At 42.4% G+C, this 13,489-nt stretch overlaps 1 protein-coding gene across 7 annotated transcripts in view; it reads right to left on the reverse strand.

The window, feature by feature from the left end:
• The window catches only part of NHSL1 (NHS like 1), a 178,006-nt gene that overhangs the window by 103,582 nt on the left and 60,935 nt on the right, over positions 1-13,489 (reverse strand). The window contains exon 1 of one of the 7 annotated variants that reach the window (XM_014879041.2): positions 1,389-2,127. The exons of 5 other annotated variants lie outside the window; for them this stretch is intronic. In XM_014879041.2, the coding sequence (XP_014734527.1) occupies positions 1,389-1,593 (205 nt within the window). In that variant the 5' untranslated portion in view covers positions 1,594-2,127. Of the gene's footprint in view, positions 1-1,388; positions 2,128-13,489 lie in introns of those variants that run through there. One more of the 7 variants, XM_014879044.2, reaches the window with a different exon arrangement.

Genomic DNA, 13,489 nt, shown 5'->3' on the forward strand with positions numbered 1-13,489 from the left:
ACACCATTAATCCATCAGTAAAGCTTCCTTTCCCATCTCTGCCCTGTGGCGTGAGCACAGGCTAAGGAAGGCAGCAGGAGAAGCTTTATGGAAGTTACATAGAATCCAGCAGCAGGGCTCAGTGGTTTTTCTGATCCGTCCAAGATCCCATCCCACAGTGTTAGAAGCTAATCTGGCATCGCTGTACAATATCAATATACCAACAGTCAAAAGAGAAATTACTGGTTGCAAATAAAAACTCCCTTTTTAGAAGTTTTTCAGCAGTGAAATAGGTTAAAAACAATCTTCAAAGCACAGATTAAAGTTGTGTCCTAGCGTGCAGACAGCAAAGCACAAGCATATACATCCTGTGTTAGTGTTCCTGCATACAAACCATTTACTAAAGCCACAATCTGTTCTGACACGGAAGTGAAATTCTGATCAAATAGCTATTAACTGCTCCCAGAAATGAAAAGAAATAAAAGGCCCTTTGAAGATCAAATGCCCTTAGAGAGCCTTCCTGCTCTTACAGAAGTGACCTTACAGCACAACTGAGTCAACCTTACACTTTCTATTAACAAACTACTGCTCTGGCAGTGCTAGAGAAATTACAACCAAGTCACTTTACTGAGTATTTTTAACCTTGCATGCACACACACCCCACTGCCTGCCAGCCAGCTACTGGTAACTGTGGCTCACCAACTCACATGAGCAAACTTATGAATTTTTTTTTTTTTGATTGGTAATTGGTTATTTAGTGACCTGACAAACTTCATTCAAAAGCAGAACGCAAAAAATAAAAGTACTTTTTAGAAGTCTCATATAAAATATACTCCAGATCTGAATATTTCATGGGCTTAGCCAGAGCTGCTTATCTCGTATCCTAGATGTCCCTCCTCTCTGTGGAGCAGTTCTCATCACTTTCTCATCATCTCTTTTATTTTGCATCTGGGACCTCTTCTCAGTCTGCCCTCATAAAATAAAATACAAGTAAATTTTTCCCAGCAGGACCATGAGGCAGTCATCCAAGAAAAGCCACCCAGTCATTCAGAAGTGGAGTCTTAAATGGCTTTTGGCTCCACATTTTGAAGAGAGATTCTTGCAGCACCTGCCCAAAGACTTTGGCTACAAGAAGTATAAACAAAATTTACCTATACCCACACAATCAGTACCCAGATGGGAAATTAAGGTTTTTCCTGTTAATTACTATAAGCTTTCACAGTTTTAACCCCCCAAAAAACTTGGCAAGGCAGTGCTGCACCTCGACTTTTGTGCTGCCTTCCTCCTCCTCCTCCTCCCCCACCTGCGGCTCCTGGCCCGCGGTGGGACCCGAGCAGCTGGACAGAGCCATGTGGAGCGGGGCTGACACTTCAGCAGCAATCGCAAGGGTTAAAGAGAAAGCAAGTCACCTTTCCTCTGCCGGCTCCGGTAGGTCCAGGTCTCGTCATCCTCGTCTACCTGCTGCACGCACATGGAGGAGAGTTCCCCATCGCTGCGGAACAATCTCTTTGTCTGCCTTGACAAGGACGAGAAATTTATCCAGCTGACAGCACGCGAGAGGGAGCCTGGGTTTTGTTTGAGTTTGAAAGATCTCGAAACACACTCCTTTTTCATCTTCTTTCCAGCCAGCCACGGGCGCCGCTTCCAAAGAGACCTCTCTGAAATTGTTCGTGTCCTCTTTCTCAGCGGTTTTCGCGGGAGGCTGAACAAACTCAATCCGACTTCAGTCCAGGTTTCTTCTCGCTGCCTTTAACCCAGCACCAGTATGGACGTAGGTGGCTGTGCCAGCGCAGCTCCCCTGAAGCTGTTTGGATACAGCACTCGGGGAGCTGCCAAAGAAAACAAAGGGGAGAAAAGCAGCAGAAAGTGGCACCTTGCAGCAGCTCAGCGGAGCATGTAGGGACTGAGCAGAGGATATCACTGAGGCAAGTGTTTTCCCCATTCTCCACTCAACAGCGAAAGCTGTAGCTCCACTCTTCTCCCTGGCATCGGTGGCCAGGAGCGTGCAGGCAATGCAGCCCTCCCTTCTGGCTCATCGCAAACAGCCCACGAGCAGGGAAGAGCGGGCAGGGATCACGGCCGGGCATGGCACAGCACACGAGGGACAATAAAGCCACTACACTTCTGCCGCCTCGTTCCGGTTTCCCTGCTCTCCCTTAGAGAAAAGCCTGGTGAAGGAGCTCCAGGAAGGCTCTTCTAACAATAAAACCGACTGCGTGGCTATCGCTTAGGATTAGAGTGAAATATGATAGGCTCGCTCTCCTAAAAGCAAAACTCCTCCTTTCCTCAGCCAGCTCAGTGGCAGCACAAAACTTCTGAACTCTGTGTGCAAAAACAGGAAAGCACTTGCGCACCTCTGTGGACTTGGAGAGAGGGAAAATAAAATCCTGGAGCTTTTCCACACCAAAAGCATCCTGAACAGTGTGCTGAAAACATTAGTGCCCCTGCAACTGGTGGTACATTTGAAAAGAAACAAAATAAAAGTGCACAGACATAAACAAAATCTGAGCAGATACTTAGTGATCAGGCTCTCACTGGGGTCACCACAGCTCATAAAACAGGTTTCATTCCCAGCTGTTACATTCTGCTGCCTTCTCTTTAAACTAGCAGCTAGGAAGAGCACTTCACAGTGTGAAAGTTTTTAAGTCAGGCACTACTGAAAGCTGCAGTGCTTGCCCTGCATGCCAATGCTGCTCCCAGAAGGGAATAAGCCTGCAAAATGGAGAGGCAAAGGGAACATTTTAAAGCAGACAGGAGTTAGTTATACCAAAGCACCTCAATACCCATGGATTTTGCTGGAATTGGTCACCAAGATAATAGTTGCCAAAAAAACTCTGCAAGTTTCTATATTGCAGCAAAAAAATTAGACCTGAATGTGGGAGATAGGCAGTAAGATCAGCCAGGTGAATCCTCAAGGAGATGGTGATAGAGAGGAATCGGGGGGGGTGGAGGGGGGGAGAAAAGGAACACAAAACCATATCCTTTATCTGAAGAACAAACATTAATGTCTTAACATCCTAACGGCTGCAGATGATGTTATCAAAAGGACAAGGATCGTAAGAAAACAAGGGTGCAGTCTTCCGGCTCCCAAGCTGCCACTCAGATTTACACTATTACAGAACACGCCCCAACCCCTTAGCAGATGCTACCGCAGCCCTCTGGATTCTGCTGCACAGCCTCTTCAAAACCATTAAAAACAAAGGCTCTGGCTTTTTCTGAAACTTATGGCTCTCTGACTCATAATAAGAGGATAAGGTTTAACCCACTGACTGGGAGGCAAAAAGCTAAGTACTGTATCAGATTACCCTATGAATCAACCAAGCACACCAAAGTGACCTTTGGCTCCCTCTAACACAGCACAATGAGTTGGCCAACTGTCTTCTGTAAATAATTTAATAGGCTGCTTTTAAACTGACCTCACTCCAACGAGGTAATGTATATGTACATACACAGGTCTCCCACCACTTCCCAAAGTTGGTGGGGTTGTGGAGGGAGGGGCTGCAGGGGGTGCACGCTGAGTGTGTGCTAAGTGAGTGTGAGTGGGAGCTCACACACTGCTAACACTCGCTTTTCTCACTGTATCATCAACTCCTTCTAGTTTGGAGGTTTTTGTCTTTGATAACAGACACCACTCCCCATCCTTGATGAGACAAAAGACCCGTGTAGGGTTGGGAGGTTTCCTTTGTTTTTCTTCCTTTTGCTTACTAGAAGACATGAGAATGTGGAGTGAGATACCCCTAGAAACCCAAGCGCTGAAATTTCCTTTTTGGAGCAGCTTATGTACAAATAGGCAGGATTTAATATAAAAATAAAAAAATCAAAGACCATGCTTAAAGTCAACTTAGTTCTTTTGACAAAGAGCAAACATTTGGAATTGCCAGTACTGAAAAGTACAGAGAACTGTAAACTACCACAGCTATTACTGGCTAAATTATACAGAGCCAGATGTATAAAAACCCTGGTAGGAACTGCAGAATCACAGTCATCTCCTCTCCACTGTACTACTTAGAAACAGAAGATCAGAGAAACCAACACGAAGGAATCTTTCAGGTTAACCCAAAATGCCAGGGTAAATCCCAGAGGCCTGTCCAGAATCTAGGCAGCAATTTAATTTCAGGAATTTTCCTGACCTGTCTGTACCTCTGCCTTTTTAACACAGTGCTGAGTCACAACTTGGTGATGCAAGGGCAAAAGCACCGTGACTGACCATAACATTTCCATTGTTACTGTAAACACAGTAGTGCAATGTTTTGCTCAGTTTGGTATCATTCGATTTCATTAAAGAAAAACATCCATTGCTATACACTTCAACACGTGTACCATCACAGAATACTTCTTATATCTAGGTGACAAACTTAGTATCAGCATACATCCCTATACATGTGGATCGAAAATAAATGTCCCAAGATCCAGAGAAAACAGCAATTACCATTTGAAAAACAATACATATTAACTGTTGCAAGTTAAGCCATTCTTTAATCACTAGCCAAACACAAGGCCAAGGAGTTGGAAATTTTAGAATCTGAAACACTGTAGAGGCAGGCTTAAATTTAATTATGTAAAACACTACAAAGCCATATAAAAGAAACAGGGTACACGTCTAATAAGCTACACTAATTTTCCTACCTATTTTCTCCCTTATTAACACAAGTACATAGGCTTCATATTTTCCAGGTTATGTACATAAAGATTAAGGCATTATTTTTGCTACTTTTTTAATACAAATCCATCTCAGTAAAAAACATGAAGGAATCACAGAAGAAACACAGGGCTTGAAGTAGAAAGCTAAACTGGTTCCATCCTCTGCCTTTATTCATTTATTTTTAGAGGTGAACGAGACCAAATAAGCATAGTCACACGTACTATCAGGATTTTTACCATGTATCACAACGTAATCGTTTAAGAATTCTCTAAAGGTTGTTAAGCAAACACACGTTCATGGTTCACAGCCACTGGGTTCCCCTAAGGGCAGAAAAAACAGCCCAAAAAAAATTCATAAAAAAGGTTTTGGGTCAGTGTAAAAAATCAACAAAGCAAAAAGACAGAAACCCCAAAACGCCATAGACATGCTCCGGATTTGGCTTTTGGCACAATCCACATGTGAATTTAATTCCTACATTTCCTAGTCTATCATTTCTCATGAGTCAACAAGACAGTAACATGGGTGATTCACAATTGCAGCTTGCTGGGATAGCTCCAACACGCTCCAACAGCTGAGAGGACACCTCTCTCTCAGGCTTCCTGGGTGTTTTCCTTCAGGTGGCAACAACTTATCATCAGCCAGTCATAAAGCCATTGGGATTAAGCACCCGCAAAAGCCCATTGGAAACACCTTCCCTGCAGTCTCATCTCATCCTTACAAAGCTCTTGCTGCAGCCTGAGAACCCCTCCATCCCAGAAACTGCCCCAACACCACCAGATCAGCCATGTATGGTCACCTCCCCAGTGCACTCATCCTCTCCAGGCAGTTGTGTGGGAATTTCGGTCAGTTTTGAAACCCTGTCAATCTGATCTCCATTGGAGGTCTTTATCTACACTGCGCCTGTTCTTTTACAGGTACCCTATGAAATGCTGGCATAGCAAACTCACAAAGTAACCCATATCCCTGCATGATTATTAACAGCAAAGCAGCCACAGAGAGCATTTCGCTATAAGAGGGCCTCAAACTTCCAGTTAAGGTTAAGTCCCTTTTTATGTGCAGGGCACATAAGTGAGAAACTCTTTTCCTCCCAGTGTGAATGGACCTGTGAGGGGAAAAAATAGTAAAGAAATAAAGGAAGAAAAATGAAGTTACTTGCCCAAGATCACAGAAAAGATAAGCAGCAAAGCTAAGAAAAGAAAGTAGGTCTCCTGGCTACCAGCCTTGCAACCTACTTAAGTAGGCCCTGTCTCACACAAAAGCAATGCCTATTAATTGTTTCTATCACAACCCTTAGAGAGCCTTTGAATGCCCTAATTACAAAGAAAAACTCCCTTTCTGTTTTTACCCTTTTGGTTTTGTTTTTTTTTTTCAATTTAAAAATACACCATACCAAAACTAAAGGAGGAGGAATTTTTATACTGTAGGACTGCTTCCGAGCAACCCGTCCACATTTCCAACTTCATTAGGTCCACAAGGGAAAGAAAAAAAACCCAAAAAACAAAAACAGACAACTGCAGACAACTATTTTGTCCTACAGAGTATAAACCAACTTTTGAACAGGTCGGTATGATGCACCTGCCACCAGTCTCTCTTCCTCCTTTCAGCTTCTTTATCCCAGAAGGATTCACTGCATCAGGGCAATGTTTTCCCTGATTCAACAGCTGCACTTGCTTTGATAGGGAAATTCTGTAAAAACGGGAGTATAGTTTCTATAAAGCGCTAGGCTAACCTGGAGATGCTTCACCCCTCCACAGCAGCTGTATGTAGGGATAATGAAGGCTCTTACTGAGAGACAGAAATCGAGCAAGGAACACGAACAGAACCAGCTGGCTGTTAGCCAAAAAGGTATTTGTAAGAGGGGTAGAACCAGTGCCAGAATTGCCCAGAAAAATAATACTGTTTTTCTCTTAAATGCTTTGATGCCAAAAGAGCAGGCAAGTTAACTGCACATAGAGACACTCATCTGCTTCAACTGCATACAAATGCATTCACAAGCTTTTGGCTCTCTTCATCAGCGTAATTCCAGAACTGATGCAAACCTCAAATTTCATAGAAAATGTGCTGGCAAGTGTGCAAGGAGTAGGGCAATTACTGATGGCAGGAGCAGTTTCAAGTACTGAATTTTGCCAGGTAAGGGTGCAGGTGTGACACCTGGGGACATGGTTCAGCGGTAGACATGGCAGTGCTGGGCTAACAGTTGAACTCAATGATCTTGGAGCTCTTTCCAAGTGAAATGATTCTGATATTATGAGGGATGCAGGAGGAAAGGGCTTGAACTGCGCGAAGTTTCAGCCTTGCCTACACACAGACGAGCTTTTCCTGCGTGAGGTTTGTTGCTGTCGTGCTACGTACGGGGACGAGTAACAGGGCTTTGGTGACTTCGGGCAATGTGCGAATATTTGGGTCGCTCACGGGCAGCCCTCCCGACCAGCAGCGCAGGACAGCGCCGGACCGGGACCGAGCCCGGCCGGGAGGTGGCAGCAGGGATCCAGCCGGGATCCAGCCGGGAGACCTCAGCAGAGACAAGGTACGGTGACACACGGCAGTGACTTATCGTTCAACAGTTTGCCTGGAGTAAGCTGTTATTATCTCTGCTTGAAAGGTAATTAACAATTTCAGTGGTTTTTCATTCGGGCATGACAACTCACTAATTAAACAGCTCTGCTAAAAGCTCCCACTAACTGTAATCATCGCCTCGATTCCTACACACGTTCTCCTAGGTTGTGGGGCTCTTGCTTTCTTAACACAAAATACTTTTAAAAATCCCCTAACCGTAGGGTCACCTCCTTTCCACAGCCGAGGCTTAGGCCAGGGAAAAACTGGAAAAACACACTGCTCACAAGTGTTAGCCAACACATCCCGAGTGCTGATAGACTGGGAAGATTAACTATCTAAGTATGGAACTTTTGCGGACAGAGTAAGTTTTCGGTCTGAAGATTGTGGGTTTTTTTCCCCCAGGCACTCATCTGTTCGCTGAATCACCAAAAGTTATCAACAGCAGTTCAGCAGATCAACACGGGAGTCACTTAGAGAGTCTGGGAGGGAAACTGGAGAGGTTTTCCAGCACCACTCAGCACCCCTCTGCCACACTGCACTGACCCTTACTCCAGCAGCAGCCACCCCTCCAAGCCGCTGGCACAGCTGGCACGAAGGATGCTCCAAATGAAACCACCCCGTGTGTCACAGGGCGACTCCTATCTCCCAGGAAAGCTGTGTGCTTCTGTAGTATCCTGTATCCACAGGTACTCCTCTTTGCTCTGGAACACTACAATGAACACGGGTTTATGAACTCAACTTGCACTGCTTTAATCTAAATTGTAAGATCAATTTAGATTCTCCTACTAATTTATTCAGCATATGCTGTGTTCATACTAAGAAAGGACTTAAAACACTTTTAATACCTGACTGCTCAGAAACTTTGCAACACACCAGTTACATTAGAAATTTAGAAATAGGAGACTTCGGTGAAGCATAAGAAACTTCTATGGAATCATCCAAGTTTCCTGTGAAAATGCTGATGGCTGTATTGAAAGTAACTGGAAGTCAGTTAAAAACAAACTTCATAAGAAAATTAGTTAACGTGTAATTGAAGATTGTCCTGCCAGCAGGAAAGTACTCTAAATAAATGTCTATTTCCAGCTTCTCTGACCAAGAGGATACCAGGGAAACTGCAGAAGGGATAAGGCTGTTTGCTTTGAGGTGGAAGCCCTCTGCTGGTTAACATAAACTAATTAGCGCACTAATCTAAATGTTTTTGTAGATAAGAGAACCACAAAGAAAAAGAAAGGAGGCAGTAGCTAAAGAAAAAGCAGAGAAGAACCATCAGCATCTCAGAAATCCTTATTCTTCATTTTCTTTACTTTTTTTCCTGTTTGTATTTACATATTCTCTGAATTTAATTTTTAATTACAAAATACGGATTTTTAATAAAGCTTACTAGGTATTTGCAATAATAAAATGCTAAAAAGGAACTTTGGAACCCTGTGAGACACTTGGGCAGACCTGACAATTCAAGCACTGAATACACAGTTCATGTGAGTGTTAAAAACAGGTTTCACCGTTTGATGTATAAACCACAGGAAAATATTTCTTCCTATAGATACAAATGATGTTTGTGCACATGTTTTTTCTTGAGTCCTGTATCTTTTAAAAGACATTTCAAAATTACTTCACAGCCAAACCAGCAAAATTATTTACCTTACAGAAACTGTATGTAAGTCTCTTCTAGGAACCAATCTAAGCATGCACTGTTTTTGTAAACCATGCATAAATACTGAGCTTCAGAAGACAGAAAAAGAGCTCACATTTGCATGTGTGTGCACAGGTATAGGACTGCAGCAGTGCTTTTTCAGTTTATTGCTGTGTTTACATGCCAGCTAAGCCTGGCACATGGTAAGTACAGAGTTGTGTTGCAACTCTGGACAAAATTTGTAAATGAAACTCAGCCCCACCACGCCTGGAAGAATGCTGCAATCTCCTCTCTTCCTGACAACAGGCCCTAGGTTAAAAGAAACTCATTTCTAGGCGGAGGATGAGCACAAGGAATGGTCCTGACAGGCAGAGGGTGAGAAGGAAAACACTGAATTTGTGTCTCAGTTACTGTTCTACATAGTCATATTTAATTCCAATTAAAATAGCTCTGTTAAATCTTGATGAAAATGCAAGAGAAAAGGAAAATTCTAAAATAATGAACATATGGCCTATTTATGTGCTCTCTCTGTATGAAGTGCCTGTGCATGTGCTCACTCCATATGTACACATCGACATATTCAGCAGGAGCACCGTGACCAACAAGAAAAATTTTCTCCCTCCCTGCAATTTCCCCTTCTGCCATATACAGGTCTGAAATCAACTTTGATCTTTATTGGTGTTTTTTTTTCAATCTGAAACACTTAAATATTTTCCCCTACCAACAGAAGTTGCTAGGTGGAAAAAACCTAATAATACAGAAGAATAGTGTGCAGGGTCGATACTGCAGAGGCCTGTGCCCCCCCCAGATAAAATATCTGAGACATGGAAGTGTTCACATTTATCAGCTGCGAAAATAAGGTGAGAACAGGAGGTAGAATTAAAAATCCAAGTTATCCTCAGTAGAAGATGGGATAAATAAGGACGTTCACGCTAGCAGCAGGAATAATCTGATGCTACCTCTCAACCACTGGCATGTGAAATAATCAGCCTCAACAAAACAGTTGCTTAGTCACAGTTAAAAACCCAGGAGTATCAATTCTTAAATCACAGCACAGAGAAACTAAATCAAGGCTTTGCAGTCTTCTGTAATTTGCACCACATCATCTTGTTTACATATCTAAAGAAAGCTCATCTTCTGGCACTCACTGAAATACACGGTGGGAGGGGTAGAAAGTGAAAGAGAAGTCACATACTATTGAAATTACAGGTGTAAAAAATGTTTGTTCATCAGATACTAATCTGTTGAGAACCCAGTGGATGTCTCCCACAATAGTAACACTCCAAACCCATTTCTCCCAAGCAGGAGAATTTAGAAAGTAGACTCACTGCCTTCTCACAGCCAATGCCAACCACCAATCACTATTTCAGGTGATTTCATCAGGGCAAAAAAGATTCACACCTTGATAGTCATTGTTAAATGAAGCCATTCAGACATTTCACTATTAACCAGTGGACTAAATTACAGCTTTAGTCTTCACTTAGTGGTTTTGCCTGCCCACAAGACAATCTGCTTGGATTACCCTGCGAGCCTGAAAGCATCTCTAAGGTACTCATCATCCAGGTTCTTCAATGCCTTCCTTTTCAGATGCTTGGAAACCACGTATCAGTCCTGATGTATCCTTCAGCTCGTCGTCTCCTATGGCCAATGCCAAAATACTGCTCTCATCTGCACCATTGGTTTTTTATTTTATTTTTTTTTTGCACAACTGGCAGTCCACATGCTAAATCCAGTACTTCATGAGGTCTTTTAACTTATTCTTAGCAGAAATAAGGAACATGGCTAGAGCTGGATACCCAAGCTTCGACACTGACACAAAAAGAAGTGGAGCATTAAATGTGCAGGAGAACATGCCCAGGGTCCCAGGGCAGCACAGCACCACAGCAATGATATGTCTTTACATCTTTCAGAAGGTGATTGGTGAGAAAAAGAAGGACCCAAAATGAAATCCAACCCCTTTATTACTGTATTTTCTGTGCAAGTAAAGGCCACTAGACATAACAAGATATGCCAAATTAATTTAAATGAAACACCTCCCCCAAAAGAAAATATTCAACTCTACACTGTAAAAGATAGATTTTTTTATTGTAATGAAATCAAAACAAAGATTTAACTCCTGTGTTTTTAATGTAATTCTGCCTGTAAATTCAAGCCACCTTCCTCAACAAGAACGCTATATCACTAAATGCAAATGGCAAACAAATTACATTGAGAAGTAAGAGATACTTATTATTTCACTTGCAGTAGACATTTCTTATTTACAGACATCTGGCAAATTGCCTGCAATAGAAAGAGATGCCATGTAGATATTCCTAAAGAAATAAGAATACAGACACATGGGATTAGATACAAAATAAATTTATGCAGAAATATTTATTATCTAATCATGTGCTCTATCCATTACATACCACATTCTTGTTGTGCAACCAAGTTTATTCACCCAGGGGAATCCAGCAAAAATGAGAATGCTTCATAGGTATTTATTCATCAAATAAAAATAACAATGGTTTCTGGATGGGAACTACCACCTTCTTTTGATTCACATGCCTCCCATGTTACAGCTGTTCTAAACTCATCAAGTTGATGAGATTATCAAGATTGCTTAGAGAGCCAATATTCCTCTGGAGTACTTTATTCCCCCGACATAGTGAAGTGGAAAATACACGGCTCTCTCAGCCAGCTTTGGCACGGAGATAATGCCATGCTCTGTGGTTAACTGCTAGCTCTTCTTCCTCCAAGGCACTGTGAGTCATCTCTGCTTTCCACACTGGTATCTTCCAAACAATTCTGGGTAAAACTCTGCTAGTTCATTCTCACCAAAGACATTGTATGAGAGCACAACTACACAGAATGGATCACATATTAAATAAGTTTTTTTTTAAGCGTTCCATTTAAAAATGTGCAAGGCAACTATTAATCAAGTCTAAAAATAAATTAAAACTAGCTTCATGAAAGATGCCTGGCTATTTGCTGGCATTTAAGGCTTTCCCTTCAAGCCCAAGCACAGTCACAGCAGGATTTGCTACTCTCATCCAATGGCACCTTTTCCCAAGCTTAGACAAACAGATGTGAGGAGACGCTTTCAATCCCTACTTGCAGACAGTATTGTTTTTTCATTATGACAAAGCGTTGCTGAGCTTGGCAGTAGAAGCCACCCACTTTCAGGAACTCCCAGTGTAGTTAATATTCCTCTGGTTAACAAAAGATGCCTTGGTCTGAGGCTGTTTCTACAGGCTGTTGTTACAGTGCTGCACCCAACTGACCTTAATTTATGAAGAGCTGCTCTGGTTACAGTATCCCGAGTTATTCTGCTTAGTTTAGGGCCAGCAAAATGCACCAGATTGACAGCTTTAAACATCACTCAGGAAGGGAATTAATAAATAAATAATATCACATACTGGCTAAAATATTTGGTACCTGCCATCATCATTCAGCAATGCTTAAAAGACATCTTAAAATTCAGTTTGACTGCCAACTTAGTATCCTACAAGGTTTGTCTTAAAAAAAAAAAAAAAAGAAAGAATGTGCCACTTTTTAGACACTTAATAAAGAAACTAAATGACAATGAAGTTACTTTATGGCTCCCGAATTCTGGGTGCTCTAGGGGTCACTGTGAGCATCTCAAAAAACACCCCCTTACAACATTCACCAGGAGTGTTTGCAGCCCTCTCTCCTGCAGGCAGGGTAGTCAATGGGATCTGCCCTGAGGTGAGGGCATTACGAGGCACCTTTTCTCTTGCTCTCCAGTAAAACCAGGCAAGCAAGCTCCCTCCTCCCCAGCCCTCTGGGTGCACCTCAGCCGGGCTCATCCTGCTCCAGGCACTGCCCCGCACACTGTGGCAATCCCCAGAAATGCTGGGATTTCTGAATCTAAATCACTGCAGCGAGCCAACTCATGGCCCCAAACCAGCTGTGCCAGCACAGCCAAGGACATTGAACCCTGAAGGAGAAGGGTGGACATGGCCCTAAAAGAACAGGGAGATCCTTCTAGAACAGGGTGCGGCAGGTTAAGCTGCTGTAGCCCCAAGGCTACAGCTGTCCAGGAGTTCTGCAAACTCTCCAGTTCTCTGGTGAGCAAATTCAGGGTATTGATAAATAATATCTTCCCTGGATATCTGTTCAGCTTGTGCTTCAAAGTAAAAAAAAACCAGAAAACCAAAAAAACAAACAAACAAAAAAAACCAAACAAAAAAACCTCACAAAAACCCACAAAAAAACCCACAAAAACCCAAACCTAACAACCATTTTGATTTTCAAAAGGAACTCTTCTTTTGGGGGAAAAAATCTGTTTGGAGTGGTGTTTCTTGGGTATAGATTTTTTTTATTTTTTAAAGTGCTTTATTTCCACTGTGTGTGGGAAAATGATGTCTGAAGTCTTTGGCAGTTTTCAATACAGGAAAAAATAAAAAAAATCTCCATAAGAGTGAGGTCAGGGTTGAGCAAAGAGAGCACTCAAAACATTCATGTGAATTATATCACCAAAATAGACTCAAAATGCTTCATAAAAATTTGTGGAAAATTCACTGAGATGGCAGAAAAGGAATATGGCATCCAGGATCTCCAGAGTGTCATTACTGAATGCAGACTCTTTTTTTAGGTTTGGCAATCAGTTTTGCTATGTTGGAAGTTCCCTCCTATGCTAAGAATTATATCCAAAAGCATCTCAGCAACTAGCCAAG

This window comes from Sturnus vulgaris, chromosome 3, assembly GCF_052056855.1.
Source record: "Sturnus vulgaris isolate bStuVul1 chromosome 3, bStuVul1.hap1, whole genome shotgun sequence".
Classification (NCBI taxonomy): domain Eukaryota; kingdom Metazoa; phylum Chordata; class Aves; order Passeriformes; family Sturnidae; genus Sturnus; species Sturnus vulgaris.